General features: G+C 40.1%; 1 protein-coding gene across 1 annotated transcript; it reads left to right on the plus strand.

The window, feature by feature from the left end:
* Positions 1 to 847: 847 nt before the first annotated feature.
* GPR78 (G protein-coupled receptor 78) lies at positions 848 to 5914 on the plus strand (the record flags this gene model as incomplete). The annotated part of the gene is made up of 3 exons (XM_079534842.1): positions 848 to 1515; positions 1880 to 1993; positions 5677 to 5914. 3 exons carry the CDS (start codon positions 848 to 850, stop codon positions 5912 to 5914), a joined length of 1020 nt encoding a protein of 339 aa, XP_079390968.1.
* Positions 5915 to 19493: the final 13579 nt, after the last annotated feature.

The raw sequence follows: 19493 nt of genomic DNA on the forward strand, positions 1-19493 counted from the left end.
AAGTAATTAGACGGAAGGAAGGAACGTTCCAAGGTGCACAGGCTAGCTTTGCTACAGGTTCCAGTATTGCCAGATACAGCTGGAGTACGTAGGGTGTGTCTCAGCACAGCACAGCAATTAAACTACCAGCAACTTGCTGCCAGCTTTGATCCTTCCTGAGCTGCGCATTAGCGGAAAGTTGGGTTTCCTGTTGCTCTCTCCTGCGGTCCGGGAGTGGATCAGACCTACTTCGCGATCTCTGCGAGTCTGTGCTTCGCAGCTGCTCGTCTGCGCATGAGTCGCCGCGGGAGGCTCCGCGGCTGGAGTATTTCAGGGGCTGGGCACAGGGGTAAGATGCTCAGTACCTGAAGGAGGGGAGCGAACTGGCTGACCATGGCCATCACGTCGGCGCGAGGGGGACCCCGGCCCACCTCCTGAACAGCGGAGCTCGGTCGTCGGCGCAGATCCCGCTTCAGCACCGCGGACAGCGCACCCTGAGCTCCGCTCCCGGCTTCGGCTCAGCGCCTCCGGCTCCCGCTGACCCCGCTCCCGGTCCCTGGCGCCCCCGGCTTCGGACCCGCTTCTCCTCTCCGCTTCCCTCTAGCTATCAGCGTACCCCTCTCCGCTCCCCGGCAGCTCTTCTCCGCTCTCCCTCGGCCAGCTCCCAGCCTGTACCTTTGGCTCCTCTCTCCCCACTTGTCTCCTCTCTGCCCCTCTGCTCGCGCCCCGCTGTCCCCGGCTCCTCTCCCCGCTCCTCCGGCTCCACTCCCCCGGCAACATGCGCGGGCGGCCGCGGGCGGTGGCTGCAGTGCCGTCTCGGATGTCCCCTTCCTCCTGCCTTCGCCCGCTCCAGGGGACCCGGTAAGAGATGGACTTGGCAGGCGTGCTGCTGGCGTTGCTCCTCGTGTTGGTGCTGATCGTCTCTCTGCTCTCCAACCTCCTGGTGCTGCTATGCTTCGTCTACAGTACAGAGATCCGCAAGCAGGTCGCCGGGGTTTTCCTGGTGAACTTATCCTTTTGCAACCTGCTCCTTACCGTCCTGAACATGCCTTTCACCCTGCTGGGAATCCTGAGGAACCAGCAACCCCTCGGGGGCTGCATCTGCAAAGCTGTGGGTTTCCTGGAAACTTTCCTGACTTCCAACACGATGCTGAGCATGGCAGCACTCAGCATCGATAAGTGGATTGCTGTGGTGTTCCCCTTGAGCTACACCAGCAAGATGCGGTATAAGGACGCTATGATATTGATGGGCTACTCGTGGCTCCACTCTCTCACCTTTCCCTTGGTGTCCTTGTTTTACTCATGGGTAGATTACAACAGCGTTTATGCCTCTTGCACCTTGCACCTGAAGGAAGAGACAGAGCGGAGAAGGTTTACAGTGTTCACCATCGTCTTTCACTCCACCAGTTTCATGCTGTCACTGGTGATCTTGTGTTTCACCTATTTAAAGGTGTTGAAAGTTGCTCGGTTCCACTGCAAGCGGATAGACATTATAACCATGCAGACTCTGGTTTTGCTGGTGGATATCCACCCCAGGTAATTCTTGCCTTTTCATATCCACCACCCCGGGGTTCTTGCAGTAGGTACCCTCGTGCAGAGCATTGTCCTGTCTTCCCAACACCCCTTCCTGTGTTCCTTCCTAGCAAAACCTCCTGGCTCTAGCTAATGCATAGAGAGCTAGCAGACATGCTGTGCATCTGTAATCTGCACCATTTAAATGTCAGTCCCAGGTATCAGGGAACCGTTTTGGTGTAAGTGTCACTCTGAGGTCCACGGAGACAGAGCTGCCCTGCCATGCCTTAGTCCAGCAATGGGAGCAATCCTTCCCCTCTCCACCGGTCTCAGCTGTTCCCTCCTTGCTCCTTTCCTTAACCCCTCAGCTGCTCTTTTCCTTTTGCAGTGTGAAGCAGCGCTGTCTCAATGAGCAGAAAAGAAGGAGGCAACGGGCTACCAAGAAAATCAGTATTTTTATAGGGTCATTCGTGATCTGTTTTGGTCCTTACATTATCACCAGGTCAGTATCTCCTGATGCGGTGAATGAGGGGACTGTCTGAGAAACCAAAGTACCTTCTGATGAGCAGGTGCTGGTGTGGTGGGGCTGGGGAAGTCTACAGCTAATCTGGGACTGGCAGAGCCTACTGGAGATCTGGGGCCACCAGAACACACATTTGCACAAACTCACACACATTCACATGCTGCTGCCCCTAGAGCTGTGCACTCTCTGTCAGCTTCTGGCTCTACTTTCCTCATTGCAACCTGGTCTGGGTGCCTCTGCCAAGAGCAAGAAGCTTTTAGGATGAGTACCAGGAATTAATTATATGCCACTGGGAGATAGAAGCAGTTTGAAACATTTGACACCCTTCCTTCTTAGCATAACCCAAGCAATAGAGGGAAAGGCAGATCACTTCTACTGATTATCTCAGGTCCTAAAAAAGCATCAGGCCAAAGTCTGAAACTATTAGAAGCTGAGCTGACATAATTTAAATTTATCCAGGCTGACAATTTGGCAGATAAGCTTTGTGTCTGGAAACATTAATGTCTGTGAATTTATTACTAATTATGAATCTTGACCTCATAATTTGGGAGTTAGCTTCCAGGAAAACCAATAATTAATCTTTAAGAATGTAGAAGAAACACTATGCTTCTCAACTGGCCAGTCATTTGCATCCACTCTGGTGATCTGTGCCTTTTAGAATAGTCAGATGTCATTCTTATTCTCTACTTGTAAGGTCTTTATACAATATATGGTTATTATTTTTAAAGCCTGAGTTGGAAGCGAATGTAACTATAACAAATAGCAGCACCTGAGGATATAGTCTTTAGTCTCTAAAATAAATGGGCTGAAAATGTCACAAATTATTAATTTTTTTTAATAATAGTCACCGTTCAATGGTGCTTTCAATACGCTTTCTAAAAGAACAGATTTCTGGCTAGGGAAATGCACTTCTCTTTGAACTACCACATTGATTAAGGCATTCTCAAATTTGTTTCCAAGTTGTCAGGGTCTCCATTCACACCAACATACAGAATTCAGCCACTCTGATCTTACATAGTCATAACCACATAAATGTAGGTCATTTATGATCATCATTGTTGTCCTTTTCTTACATGGGCAGTGGAACATATTGAAGCCAGTGCACAAACATGACAATTTTTTTTAACCTTTAGGATGGCATTTCAGTCCCCATTTAGATGCTGAAATGGTCTGACTGCCTGGATAGCTGCATTTTTTTCTGCAGTTGAAAGGATTATCACAAATACTAACATTACATTACAGTTAAAAGGTTAATTGATCATTATTTAGTACATTCTGAGTCATTTTCTATTCATTTTTACAATAAGCAGGATATAATTTTATTGAACAAAGTGAATTTTGCCATCTCCATCCCATTTGAATACTGCCAGTCTCAGCAAATTCCAGTATCACATTTTTCAGGATGGAGATTCTTCTTGCAAACTTCTCAAATTATTCCTTACATGGTTGTAAAGTAAAAGCCACTTCCTTCCTCAGACATTACATTTGGCAAAGGTGAGATAGATCATTTTCCTTTCGTGACAAATGGGTACAACATGTGTCAATAAGAAGACTGAGTCTATGAGATGCATGTCTCAAGGTACATTCACAATGACCAAGAAGTTCAGTAAATGCAAAATGGGAAGCAATTGAGAAGGACATCTGGACGCTCTTTGGCCCAAAGGCAAAACAATGTCCAGGCTGCACAAGATTAAAAGCAATAGCAGCAGCCGCTGGACGACTTGCTATCATATCACTTCTCCATTCCTACCCTATTTTTAGCAGTTGTGCTGAAGTAATCTCAGTGATGGCAACGGCAGAGATCTTCATTTTTTTCTTGCTTTTTGGCCTGGTGACTCAGGTTGTGCTATGAGCTCAGTTTGCTCCTCATTTCAGAGATATGAACGAGATTTTGATCATTAGCAACATATTCATCTGTTCACTAAAAGCCTGCAGATTAATTTCATCTTTGCTGTCATGTTACTGAAATCAAGAAAATTATACTAAGATTCATTCAGATGGATATTTATAAGGCTGACTTGTTTAGTTCAGGCCTTTTATCTTGCAATAATTTTCTTCCGTGAGCTTCAAGGCAATTACATTTGGGCCCATAACACATTAAAAGGGATGCATAGCAATACATCTATTTTCATAGCTGAAGGATATCTTTCTCTCCTTATTTGGTGTGTTTATAAAAACATCAATTTTGTAAATATCAATAGCATATTTTCTACTTATATTGAACTACAGGATGGGATAAACTGAAAACAAACAAACAAAAAACAACAACAACAGCAAGTGCCTTTTATTGTACATTTATTTATTTCTCACATTTTATGTCTTATACATTCATTTATTCCTCTTTTGTTACTGTTTTGAATTCACTGGAATTTTCCAACAAGCTTCAAACAGAAGAACAGAAGTAATGAGATTCTGAAATGTACTTGCTGTAGGAATCGTTTCATTGTCTCAAAAGAGAATGTTTCCTGATAAAGTTCATCTGCTTGTTGCAAAGTTCAGTCCTCATGTTGGGAAGTCAGCTTTTCTATACAGAGGAGATCTGAACAACATCAAAGTTGAACACTTCGCAAGGTGGGAGCTCTGCACGTTGGAAAGAAGCCAAAAGGTTCCTCAAGCCTGAAAAAAGCATCTGAAATTGCGTTTTGAAATCGTGATGTCTTAGGATATAGAAAAGAGTTGTTTTATCTCATGATGTTTTGTTGCTGTTTTTTTCCTTCTTGAATAAATATAACAGCATATTCTTGAACATTCAAAAGATTTCACAAAAGATGTACAGATAACGTAACTTTTTTACCATGTTCCTTCCACTTCTGTGTAGAGTTAGCCCTATGTAGATGAGCTGTATGCCAGACACTTGCTGGAGAGTCTGAAGGTTTGTTCTCACCTCTGAGGAAAATACTGTTTAACTTGGTTTCTGTTTCTCTACCTGTGATTAATGCACCTCTCTCAGCTGAGGTGCTGAGGCCATTAATCATCCATGAAGCACAGGCCAGGAGACACAGGTCTGGAGACAGCTGTCTGGTCAAATAATGATGATAAAAGTGTTGTCTCCTTGTTTTCTTTGACAAAACTAACAGTCAGCCAAGTGCACACAGAAATTTTCACGGGTAAGTAAATGCTACTAAACACACTTACCTCAAACCTCTATGAAAGTTGGCAGATATGATAGTATGTAAAGGAGACCCTGGTTTTCAGGAGCAACAGACTGGTGCCATGAGTGTCATGCCCAAACATTTGAAGAGTTTAGTGAGTACAGACATCCCAGTTCATGTCTCTATCTTAAACTTGTCATGGGCAAGGAGTAATCAGTTATATCACCAAGATTTTGACCACTGTCACTTACTAGTACAAAGCTCTATATTCAGAAAGAGTAGTAATAAACTGAAGTACTTCATTATGTCTGTTTCATGAGAGCATTAACACTGAAAACACAATTTTCCCCTCTTTCCGTACAAGGAATTATTATTGTTTCCCAGTTGCTTTGTTAAGATAGTTCCCTTTGCTTTTATTGAATCCAAGGAGTTAATAAGTACAGAGTTGCAGGAACCATGTGTTGTAAGAAAATAAGTATTACTTTAATGTTTCATGAGGCATGATTTGAGCACTGGGCTCAGTGTGAATATAACACTCAAGTGTTTCCATCTCTCTTTAATGTTTAACAGGTTGATAGAGCTCCTTCCTTTTGTTACCATAAACTACTACTGGGGAATTATAAGCAAGTGCCTCACCTACAGTAAGGCTGCGTCAGATCCATTTGTTTACTCACTTTTACGTCAACAGTACAAAAAAGTTCTGATCAACATCGTCAATAGGATACTTAAAAGGGATCTGTATCCTTCATCAGGGTACAACAGCTCTCTTGACACTGAAAATGATTACTGCTTGCACAGAACAAACTAACAACACGACAAGTACTCCCCTTCAATCGAGACAGGTGATTGCCAGTGCTGGAAAGCTGCCTTTGCCCTCTCATGTTGACAGTGGTGACAGCGTCTCCAGTAGTTGGAAGCTGCATTAATGCAATGCACTTCTTTGTGGACTTTCCCAAAAAGGCTCTTCCCTGGTCTGCTGCTAGTGAGATATATGGCCCCTGACAGAATGGAGTAGGCTTGAGGGCTTTAAGAGAGCCTAAGGAGGCTTCAGAGAAGCTTAGAAGGAGCTTTTAATGTTTCAAGGCTGAAGACTTGACATTTCTCGAAGCGTCCCAAACCACAGGCCCACCATCTCCTGAGTGCACAGGAGTCCCTGGCTTGGAAGGCAAGGTTCAGCATCCTTTGTGCTGCGCATGCCCCTTGGCAGTCCTGGATCTGCCTTGTTAGTTTTGGATATTAAAAATAAGTCTTTTAATTGATTTATTGTATTGGTGCCTCAAGTGATTGATATGGATCAGCACTTTGAATCTGAGATTGTTATTGTTATTATTCTTTATTAACACGCATCATGATTGTAACATAGCTTTTAGGAATTGGTACATATATTCGATATGCCAGTATTCTATCAAGCATAACCAAAGTCCAAGTATCTGAGTTACTACTATTTAGTACTTCAGTGGTATGTGATTACAATAATTGCAGCAACAGTAACAAAGACATATATGGAGTTTAGTTAAATAGCACTGTAGTTACATCACTGAGCTAGTCCTATTCAAACAAGCTTTTATTCAAGATAGCAAAACAGAGAAAAGATCAGTTAGATGGTAGAAACGACAGCTATCACTGTGCTCAAGGAAAATTACTTCAGAAGACATTTGGTTTCAAAGAAGAGGCTACAATATGTTAATTCTTTCTAAGGAACATGCAGTGTGTAAAATATTTCATGCATTGACTATATTTGGTGGATTGTAATAATATTGTATAATCTTTTATTTTCTATTGATCAATTAATCTGATTATTTTAACTAATGTCAAGAGATGTCTAAGAAATATTATAACAAACCTGCTGCCAAATGCCCAGAAACACAAAGCTGCTGTATTATTGTATGTATTTTTCTCATTTCTTTATTTTTAAATCTAAACAGGCTTTGGAAAATAAAATGTAGGAATTATTTTTGAACAACATTCCTTTAATGATAAAAGAAACAAATAAAAGATATTCTATAGCATTCAGTAAGTTACTATTTTCTAATCTAGTACATGAAGGGAAAATTAAAGCAATTCTAAAATATTTTTTGAGAAAAAAAAAAAAAAGAAGACAGTAAAGAACACATATTTTTATGTAACAATAAACTGTACCCAATTAAGCACTGAGAAGTCTCTTCCTGGCCAAACTAAGTATATAAGCATGTGATTAGGCACAAGTATAATTTCTTTTGGTGATAATGGCTCTGTTCCCATGCCAAAAATTAAGTAGATGCTTAACTGTTTTGTAAAATCAGTGTCTGAGTGGTCATGGAGAAAGGGTGGTTGACATCATCCACAACATGGAAGAAGAGCACCTTACTGCAAACCTAATGAAGTCAAGGAAAGGTGATTCTATATAACAAATACTTTGTTCTCTTATCTCCTGCCTTTCTGATGCTATATATATATATATTTTTTTTTTGGTCATGCAAGTACCTTAGGCCTCTGTGCTTTGCATCTATATATCTGCCTGTGTTTAAACTGAATGTACTATAATGGTTTTGTCTTCTTAGTAAAGTATTTGTACTCTCTCCAATTTTGTGTAAATACAATATTTCCGAAAAAAAAAAGAAACGAAAATCAAAAAATGTTGTGAGTGGAATCTTTCCAGTTCTACTGTCTTCCTGTTGCCTCCATATGCCTCCCCACTCTATCATGCTGCTACATACCTGATGCCTCTTTCATCTCAATTTCAGCACTAGGATCAGATACCTCTGGTAATTTTTCTGCTCTTTTAGAGTCAGTTTTGTGCCAAAAGTTTTGGTAGTCTACAGCAATTCCTTGTGAGGAATTTAGGTTGTTGCCATATATATACTTTACAATACAACCGAGTCTTGCAAAGCACTCAACATTTCTGGAGATGCTTAGGTCCAATTGAAAAACAAAAAGATCTTAAGTCTGTGTTGGGTGTCACAGAATGTCTTTTGTATTTAATTTCCACAAAGAATTAGGAGGCTGAGGTCTACAGTATGCTCCAAAAGGAAATAAAAGGCATATGAAGCTAAGGAAAGGTGACAAGAACCGCAGTTCTTTTTCTAGCTTTCCCTCTTTATTTCGATTTGCAAATAATTTTATGTGTGGTACCAGAAGGTATCTTCTTCTGCTCAGTATGCACAGCTGGCTCTGCAGATAGATTTTTCTTTCTTTCTACTACTTACCACCTTCTCTCCACTCCAGAGAAGGGTTTGTGGTTTCTGCTACCTGGCAGGTCTGTTGGGAAGCTGGAAATACTGTGATTTGGTTCCCTAGTGGAAATGTGTGGTCAGCAGGGACTGCCCAGTACTGACATCCTCAGTGTGAAGGAGCTCAATCCCACCTGTGTTTGACTAGGGAAAATGATGGTGAGTTGCTAAAGAGCAGCAGGAGAAGTATAATTTCCTCAGAACAATAGTTATAAAATCAGCACTTTCAGAGCTGCATCTTCCTTGAGTGACATCCTTCTCCTAATGCAGTCAGATTAAAATCTCTGAAGGGCAATTTAACTAGTCTAGGCAACTGAGGTGACGTTCAACTTCAGTTTGTTTTTCTTCACACACCTTCACAAAGGTACTTCCAAGACTGATGATTCAGATTCTTTCTGACAAGACTTGGGATGGAATTTGAATCTGCCATCAAGAAGAAGGAAGCAGGTCTTCCTGCCACATTTCCTAGGTTAGTGCTCTAACAATTATGAAGAACAGAGTTGCCTCTCCAAAGATAACATGAGTTTATTTTTTTATTATTGTTTTTCTTAGATCCTGTATTGCAGATAAACCTGTCAATGAGGCTGAGGTTTTGAGTCGGTAGGAGTGAAGCAGTACTTAAACTGATTCCCAAGACATATAGGCGTGATCTGGATCCCAGCCTGCTCAGACCTAGCAAGATGGATGAAGAAGATGATTGGTGGATGCAATAGCAGAACTTGTTCTCTTAGGCTGTGTGATAGTGAAAGCTTATGTGTCTCTGAGTTGAGGTGGTGATAAAGACCTCAGATCTGTGAATTTTTGCTCCATAGTTTCTTTACCCCCATTGCAGAGCAGGCAGATTCTTCCTGGATAAATTAATACCTAACAAGCATTTGCAAATAATGTGCAGAATTAATTACTGAAAATGTATTTACTTTATTTGAACGTGAGTAATTGTGGTGCTGAACTTAAATTTCAGAGCTAATGTTAGGCTTATTATGTAATCAAACACGTAATCAAACATCTTTTACACCTTCTTATAGGAATACTGATTTTGCTCCTTGCAACTGTGGGTTGCAAGCTCTTTGAGAAATTTAGCAGCATTGACTGTTGTTGGACTAGATGTTCAAACTCACCCTGGTAAATTGCTTATATATATATATATTTATGCTTACAGTGAACGGAACAATTCTGTATGAGCGGGAAGGGTTGACTAGATCACATGATGGGTGTATTTTATGTTTATGCATTTAAGTCTTTGGAAGTTATTTTGTTTGTTTTTTCAAAATAATTATGTGCCACTCTGTATGCAGAATTCAACAAACAACTTTGTCCCAAAAGCACATAGCATATTTTGAGATTGTGAATTGCAAATAGCTTGTTTAGTGTAGTTCAGGAGGACACCTGGTTTGTAAGAGGTGTTAATTACACAAGTAAATTAGAGATTCTGGTTTTTATTTTTGGAAACAAGGTCCAATTAATATTTAATGACTCCACTGGAGACACAGCAGAGTTGACCTTAAGAAAGGTTGTAAATATATGAGCATCTTTCTGTGCCAGAAGCTTTGGAGAGCGAAATGTCACCTGGCAAAATGTGTGCAAACAGCTACTTGGAGCTGAAGCTGATTTTCCCTGTGGTTTATGGATGTCACGCAGGCTAACTGCCCCCATTTCTGCATATGCCTGATTCTTTCTACCAGCAAGTTTTTCTTGCCAGGACACGTAGGTGCATGAAGGTGTCTAAGGGTGCATAATGAAAAGAGCAGAGAACACCTAGTTTCCTGTAAGTGAGAAATAAATAAAATGTGAGTCACTCCCAGCTAGGTTTCTCGTAGGCTCCATGCAAATGAAACATATTGTAAAGCATGTGTGCTAAATGTCACAAGGTCCATACAGTGAAAGGTACTTTTGAGTAATGAGAACTTCGCTCATTCAGTGAAGCTTTTCAGATAGGTTTCAGAAACTCTATGAACATTAACTAAAGCGTCTTCATCTTGAAAGCCTTGTTGACATAGTCTCTCACCACATCCTTCTCTCTAAATTGGAGAGGTATGGATTTGAAGGATGGACTGTTTGATGGATTAAGAATTGGCTGGCTGCACGCAGCCAAAGGGTTGTGATCAATGGTTCTGTGTCAGGGTGGAGGCTGGTCACAAGGGGTGTCCCTTGGGGTCGGTCTTGGAACCGGTGCTCTTCAACATCTTCATCAATGACACAGACGATGGCATCGAGTGCACCCTCAGCAAGTTTGCAGATGATACTAAACTAAACGGTGCTGCTGATACATTGAAGGGGAGGGAAGCCATTCAGAGGGACATGGACAGGCTGAAGAAGTGGGTCCATGAAAACCTAGTGAGGTTCAACAAGGCCAAATACAAGGTGTTGCACTTTGGCCGGTGCAATCCCAGATATTCATACAAACTAGGAGAAAAACCTCCTGGAGAGCAGCCCTGCAGAGAAGGAGTTGGGGGTTCTGGTGGATGCAAAGCTGGGTACGAGCCAGCAGTGTGCACTTGCAGCCCAGAAGGCCAACTGTGTTCTGGGCTGCATTAAAAAAGGGGTGGCCAGCAGGGAGAGGGAGGTGATTGCCCCCCTCTACTCAGCTCTTGTGAGGCCCCATCTGGAGTACTGCATCCAGGCCTGGGGCCCTGAGAACAAGAGCAATGCAGAGCTCTTGGAATGAGTCCAGAGGAGGGCCACTGAGATGATCAGAGGGCTGGAGCACCTGTCCTATGAAGAAAGGTGGAGGGAACTGGGATTGTTTAGCTTGGAAAAGAGGAGGTTCTGGGGAGACTCATTGTGGTCTTTCAGTACTTGAAGGGAGCATATAAACAGGAGAGGGTATGACTGTTTACATGGGTTAATAGTAATAGGACAAGGGAGAATTGTTTTAAACTAAGATAGGAAAGGTTTAGTTAGATATTAGGAGTAAGTTTTTCACTCAGAGGGTGGTGAAGCACTGGAACAGGTTGCCCAAAGAGGTTGTGAATGCCTCATCCCTGGAGGCATTTAAGGCCAGGCTGGATGTGGCTCTGGGCAGCCTGGTCTAGTAGTTGGTGACTCTGTGCATGGCAGGGGGTTGAAACTAGATATTATTTGAGGTCTTTCTCAACCCAGACCATTCTATGATTCTGTGATTCATCTCTGAGTCCATTCTACTGTCAGATATAGCAAGCTGCTCAAATTAAAGCTTTCCAAACAATAACAAATTACTATTTGTGACATAGCAATTTGTTTGTTATGCATGCCTCATTCATTTCACTGAATCTTTCCATTTGCACAAAACAGCAATACAGTTTGTGTCCAGCAAATTCAAAGTAAGCTATCCAATGTATGTTGAAATTTCCAAATTTCCTTTTGTACACTAAGTAGATTGAAATCTTGAAACAATTCCCAAGATCTCTGTTCATCATGCCTAACCCTGAAGTATCTTTAGTTAACACATTCTCTCACATTTCAACTTTTTTTTCCAACACAAGGTTTTACACTCTTAATTGTGTTCAAGTGAAGCTTGACCTTAAGAGCCAGTCTCATTACCACCTTTAATACACTTTTACAGTTTCTGTCTTTATGTATCCAACTCTGTTCTTCTTTTTTGCAGCTGTCAGCCCAGAGGAACATGTTGAGAATAGTTTGCTGAAACCCAATAAATAGCTCAATGCCCTTGCTTCACGGCATGAGGCTGGATATTGGGCTTGCATGTGCATCTTCACAAGAATATTTAAGCATGATTTAGGTCTACAGTTTTCACTGTAGATTTGTCCTTATTTCTGTTAAAATGTTGATTTGCAATGTGTGGCCTACATTTTACGAATGATTGCTGATCACATCTTATAAGTTCATTTCATAGACTGCCTTTCAGCTCTGAATCTTGCTTTTCAAATAATTGAACTATAGTTGTTGTTGCTGATGAAGTCTGATTCAGGTATTTAAAATCTGTATTTGGGATCCTTACAAAGTAGTCCAAATATTTCATTACTTTTTGTTCTTTCCCTTATTGAAAGGCAGGGAAGTACTAGAATGGTACTTCTTAGGAGACTTAAGATACAGATGAAAGATCATTTAGCAAAAAATGAACCAAATTGCCTGGAACACACTGCAGAAGATACTTACAAATACAAGAATAACACTTTCATCCTGAATTTGTTTGCAGGTATATCGGTCAGAGTTTCAGGGACATTTTAAAACATGCTTCTTGTTATGGCCAACACTGACAGAAGGAGACGAATTCAAAGAAAGCTATTGCTATTTAGAATTCAAGAACAGGACCCATGCATCTTTATAGGATGGACAAAGGACAAACAGCACTCCAGACATCTAGCAGTAGCATGCAACTCTAAGAAGTCATTTTCCTCAGTTTTCTCATACGCCTTTAGGTATCCTCTCTGATGGATACCTGAACTTGTTGAGAAGCCACAGTAACTCCAGTCAACTGAATTTGGCTCTCTAAGCTTCTTCCTTTTCTTCTTTCTTTTTTTTTCTTCTTTCGTTTTTAATATATTTCCAGAGTCAGAAGTGCTGAAAATTGATTGAAATCCATTTTTTTTCCTTCCTTCTTAAAAATATTGTTTATTGCTTGAAAGGTATTTATCACAAAGAACAAATAATAATACACCCTCTAACTGCATACTTCACCCATAAGCTTTTCTGTAAGTAAATTCCCCTCTGTTTGGTTACATTCATCTCTAGATATAAAAGAGCTGGACAGACATAGGAACAGAAGAATTTTCTCTTTGAATCTCTGCTAGCCTGTGTTCTCTTTGAAATCCTCATGCTTCCTCCTCCATCAATGCCTTGTGAAGTCTCTCCCTTTCCTCAGGTTTCTCATGTCACCTGAAAACCAGGCTATCCAGAACACTTCTATTGCTGGTGTATACCCTTAGACTGTCATGTTATTATCCTCACTTGTTTTTTTCTATCTGTGATGTTGTTTTTCTGTGAATTTTGGTGTTTTTAAAGTTAGTTTTACATTTAGAACCTCTTCAGTTTTTTCAGCAGGATTGTAATGTGCAAATGAATTAAGATAGAGAAAAAGACCACTCTTTCCACCACTGTCCTCTCCCCTCCCCCCATTTTTCTGTGTGTGTTTTGTGTACTTTACATTGAAAACAAAATTCTTACTGAATCTATTTTGTCTTTTGACATTACATTCTGTGATTCTGTGATTCTGTGATTCTGTGATTTTGACATTACAACCTACCAGTTTCTGCAGTCAGTGACACACAGGAGTATAATATGACTATATTGTTGAATCTCATGGCTTATTTAATTTCAGATAGAATTATCAGATATCATTTTACAGCTGAATTAAGAAGTAAAAGGTGTTCAGCATGAATATCTCACAAAAAACTTCATTTCATTTTTGGAAGAAAAGAAATCTTGCTGCCCCAATTACACTTGCAAAGGGAATACTGGATGGAAATGCAACATACTCAATGAGAGGACATATACTAGGTTCCTCTGGGCTTGTTCTATAATGGCTAAATATCTGTTATTACCCTACCAGCTTAATAGCCTCTTCGTCTAATGCTGATTCTCTCAGGTTCAGTCCTAAGAGTGTTAGTCACCTTTTGGCTTTCAATTGTACATAATATGAACCAGAGAAATGGACCACAGCACATTTTGCCTTGAAATTTCACGTGCTGCAGTTGCATTGATTTGATGAGTCTTGAGGGTAGTGGTTGCTTGGCAACTTGAAGTTAAACAGGTCCAGCATAGGGTTGAGTATGTAAATGGCTTGCTCTTAGCTGTAGCAAGGTTTCTTGACACTCTGACATCTTTCTCATAGTAGAAAGCAGGAGGTTGGACTTGCCTCCTGATGCAATGTAGTTAATTCAAGGAGGAAGAAGAGTTGTTGAGAGCTGTGACTAGCAAAATAATCAGTAGGAAAACAGAAATTCAGCTTCTGCAGGAATTTCTCTGGATTCCTATGTCCAAATGTGTCCTGTTTGTCAGGGCCTTCTGGGCTTTCTTTTAAACCCCTGATTAATCAAAATTTTGAGTCATGTCAGCATTTTATGTGAGTCAGTGTTTCTCTAATTTTCCCTAATCAAAGTTAAACACAGAGAAATACAGATTCCCAGCTGTCATAGAGAGCTCATTGTCACCATTGTGATCGGGAACAGCAATAATGTAGCTAAGACCACAATGACAGTTTTTGTGTTGCTGATGATCTTGCCACGAGACTTTGTAGGCTGAAAGAATGAATAAGGAACCTCTCCCATGGTGTTAAGTTTGATGTGTATCTGATGCAGAACTTTTTGTATCTGTACAAATCTTAACAGTTGTATATCAGGTCTTTAACCAAGCAGCACCATAATATTAGTACCATAGATGAATTTTCACTGACAGAGGCTTAATCTGAAATACTGCCCTTCTAAAAAGCAGGAAGAAAGGTTTGACTAATTGATGGTACCAGTCCCAAAGTTTAACCCATGGCTGGAATTTCTCCCACTGCAGCATATGGCTGGTATTACACACCCTATAGCCTTTCTTTTACTCCTCCTGATTGTCCTGTTTTTGTTCTTTTCACCCTTCATAAGTGTGGGTTGGACTGTCCTATACAGATTATTTTTCAGAAGTACTTTACATACTTGAAATACTTGTGGACTCTTTCTGAGTATGCAATTAATCATTAGTTGGCCCAGACAAGCCTATAGCTCAAATTATTTCTCATGATGAGTCAGTGCTTAACCCCTCAATCTATTTGTTATTTATCTCCAAATTCCTTCCAATCTGTTAATGCTTTTCTTGAAATTAAAACTGTGCTTTTAATATCACTGGATGCAGAGTAATGTGGCAGAAGGGTGGAATAAACCAGTGCTGTGTTGGACTCTAGTTGAACCCTGGAATGAGTCACAAAAGACAGCCCTGATCCAGTGACCTCCACAGATACACTTACAGGCTTCGTCAAATATAGGTATCCACATCTGGGAATCAATGACTTTCTTACAAATAATTTAGGGAGCTGAGATGGTGCATTACAGGCCTGATTCAAAGCCTGTGGTTTATGCCCATGTAGACTTAGAGCAACTGGAAGAACAATTTTGAGGTCAGCTTGCTTTCTCTAGACTGGGCAGGATTTCTGGGATGCATCTGTGGGGCTAAGTATCATCTGCTGAACGTGATGGGTCCTGCATAATCCTAAGGATGGTCTCCAAGCCGGATTTTCCACCTATTTTGGTATTCTTATTCAGCTGTTCCTTTGGTCTTTGAAGATGTGCTGAATTACCCACAAAGAACAGTCTGAACACGGAAAGTGGGGTTAGAAACAATGCCTTAAAAACATAGGCCTTACAATGGCCAATGATTTTACGTACATTCAGAGAGGCTTCCTGTGGATTCCACCACTGTTTGAAGATTCTTTGAGTGAAGAAAATGAAAACTGAGCTGAAGTTCCTTACTTATTAGAGAAGACCCCATATTTGGGAGAAGTTTCTGCAGCACCATGTGGCCATGCCACTTTAAAAACTGAGAATATTGTATATAAAACAAATCTTACAACACTTCCTAAAATGATTGTGGCTCAGATTTTTAGTTAGATGTACAGTATCAATATACTGAAATGCAGATTTTAGGTGCCTAAATGCCTTTGAAGTTATCCAGTTTTGACTAACTTATCAACCTATTTCTCCTAGCATTCTGTGATGTCTGGGATTAGATTTCTTAAATTTGAATCAGGATTTTATTTCTAAATGTGAAGCTGGAAGTCTCAATATGAACTGAAATGGCTTCCGGTCTAAGTTTAGCACCCATTTTTTTGAAACTTTTGTATACTTATTTATTTTGAAATTGCTGAGTATCTGCCTTCAAGAAATCAGGATCAGTGTTTCCCCATTGGGTATCTGAAAACTGAAATACTCTGACACTTTTTCAAAGCTTCCAGCACCTCTGAGAATATGCAAAGTAACCCTCAGAGGACTTTTTTTGAATGTTTTGGCATTAATGTTTTGTGAGACAAGGAAGAGAGACAAAGTGAAAGGAGTCTCAAAATAGGACTGTCAAGTTCTTTTCTGGAAAAGCTGATATTAATTTTTAATACTCCATCTGTGATCAGAAGAAAAAGACCTTTAGTTCTCAGAACAGATCTTTTTTGAGCGTACTTTTTTTTCCTTGTAGTCATTATATATTCAGATCTGTGATTCATGGACTTGACTTTATTATTTTTCTTGCTTTCTGAGAGTCAGAAAGAGTCACCTTTGGGTCTCATCTTGAACAAAGACCGCAAAAGGAATTAGCAGCAATCCTTCTTTTCTATTTCACATTTGGAAGTAATAAAAAGGATCCTTTGAGAGGATAACAAAATCCTCATGTCGGTTCTATCTTTTTAATGATGAAGTTTAAATAATGTGCCTTGATGGTGGCATTTGGTGATTGGTGCATGCTATTTTGCACATACTTTCTTGCATACAGGATCGTATTTATTACTCTAGTTTCTTTGTGGTCTTGTTCTAACATCTGCTGCCATGTTTCCTTCCAGGTTTTATATCGCTTGGGCCTTTGATCATAGCTGAGTTTTAACTAGACATCATTTTTACCTGTCATCAAAAGAAACTTCTTCAGTTGTTCCATTTCTTACCACTTACTCCAAGTGAATCCAGAAATTACATGAAAGGTGTATTAAAATACAGGCACATCTTCAGTTGAACTGCCTAGGAAGACAAGGTCTCCTCCTGTTTTAATTGCATTCCTCTGTATTATGATAGGATCAGTTCTGTGGATTACCTGGAAGTGCTACAAGGAACTAATTTTGTGGGTCACTGATTTAGTTAATCTGTGACAAGTCAGGCAGAATATGAAAACAGGCTTTAAATATCCCTGGCAGTACTTTTAATGAATTTAAATGAGTTAAATTTTTTTTAAGAGCACTTTTTTCTTCTTACACTTATTATATTTAATCAAGGGGGAAAAAAATATCTGTAACCATTATATTCATAGGGTAAGAAATACTCAGTGCTTGCTTTGTTTTCCAGCATATGATAAAATCTGGAGGAAAAGCATTTAGCAAACTGTGCTAAAGTGACATAAATAAAGAGAAATGAATTCAAGTTCAATTTTAGAGCCATTACAAGAAATTTAGCATAAGGAGCTAAATCTAGACTGGTTCACTCTGGAATGGTCTACCAGAGGTCTGTTCTTTCTTCCCTAAAGTGCTGGTACAAATGTGGACTTGGCTGATAATGATTAAAAATAACTGCTGGAGGCTAAAGAGAATTCATAGAGTATTTGAGGCATGGAGAAAGCTTTAATCTGTGAGTGACTCCTAGGGTAGAATGCAGGAGAACAAGACAATTCATATGTGGTCTTTTTCTTTGCTCTCTTCTAGCATTTCCATAGAACTTCTGACTCTGGATATTTGTGGCAGTTTCTAAAGATGGTTTAATCTTATGGGTTGTAAAGGGAACAAACTGAAAGTTGAGATAAAAGGTACTGCTTAAAAAGTTCTGTTAGAACATTAAGATCTCCCCAGCTGTAATATATGCAGGTCACTCTAAAAGAGTTGCCTACTACTTTTTCCTATGGGAACTGCAAGAGATAAAAAGAACACAATAACACTACTTGATCGAGAAAATTCTCAGCTACAAAACACTCTCTTCCAACATTGTCACCACCATTATCTGTGCGTTTTCACCAGTGATTAACAAGAGCCTGAATGTTCTGCTTGCTTAATTTTTTTTTCTTTTTAAAAAGGCATCTATATGACATACAGAACATGTCTTGTCTTTCACACCCCTGTTGCCACTGCTGCATTGCACCACTCACTGCCTCGCTGTGATTTTATCTACTGTTCTACATTCAGCAAGTGCCGATGAGTGTCTAACTGCCATTTTTTCCTGCATGGAGGAATTCAGTTCCATACCTTTCCTCCATACACACCTCCATGTGAGGTGCCATTTTGTCTGCTGGCATCTGTCCCACATCAACAAAATATAATAGAATACTGGTGGGAAGATTCAGCTTCTACTGCCATACCACCATCTACTTTGTTATCACATGCTGACATAATAAAATAGGAAGCATTACTTTTGGAGCATCTCTCATAGATAGTCCCAAAGGACATAGAAAAAACATTCCACTGTATATACTCTGTTTAATGATTGCAAAGATCAGAATATTCTTTGTATCCCCAATGTAAAATAGACACTTCACTTAGGTGCAAACTAACTTGCATGTGTGTGAATTATGTTTAGAGAACAAATGGTTTTCCTTCTTTTAACTTAGCATCAAAAAGCTCTAGTGGGTCTTTCTGACATCTCTACTATAGCCTAAACCACAGTCACATCACAGGGGTGTAAGATCTTGCAACTACAGATAGAAAATGCAAGGTCTGTGGAGTTTTTTTGCTTGTTTTTTTTTTAAGTTGCAATGCCTTTGCAGAAAGCTGCTAGTTCTCTCCCTGTTTGTTTCGAAAGCAGATTCCCTTTTTAGCCCTGACTGAAGAGGAAAGGAGAAAAAGAAGAGATGTCTTTATGCAGTGGAAATGTAAGAATCTCACAAACGAATTTAACTATTAGATCTGGACCCATTTTCCCTTTCTCATGACCTGCAGGTACGGGTGAGTTCTGACAGGAATTTCAAGAGTATCTGTCCCTTCTGCTCAATTCTATTACTTCTTCTAAGGAAGCAAAAATAAATAAATAAACAAAAAGAGATAGTCACTTGTGCATGATTATATTTTGGCTTGGATGCAGCTGCAAAAAGACAAAAAATAGGTTCACATCTACTCCTGTCATCAGTGTTGCTGATACTCCAAGACCACTAAGTAGTTCTAAATAATGTCAGCAAGAAATCTGAGGTGACCCATGGGAGTGAGGGGTACCCTGTTTCAGTTGTTTATAGAGTGGTAGCTTTGGTCTTGGAAGCTCTGCATGGAGGTCAAGGAGCCATGACCCTCAGCAAGGTTTATTAAGCTGAACATTGCTATGATGATACAATGTCTTCCTTGTTTCAGAGTGCATTCAGGTTAATAACTAGGTTGTACAGCCTTATGCAAGGCAGAGGAAATACTGTCTCCATTTGTATTTGATGAATGAAGGGCCAAAATACGGTTGAACTAGATGAGTGAGCTGAGATCCATGCACAAACATACAAAAAATACTAGATGGATACAACAACTTTGAGAATGAAAAATGTTAAACACAGCATTTCTTCCATTCTAATTCACAGAATCATAGAATGAATCATAGAATGGCCTGG

This window comes from Tetrao urogallus, assembly GCF_951394365.1.
Source record: "Tetrao urogallus genome assembly, chromosome: 4".
In the NCBI taxonomy this organism is placed as follows: domain Eukaryota; kingdom Metazoa; phylum Chordata; class Aves; order Galliformes; family Phasianidae; genus Tetrao; species Tetrao urogallus.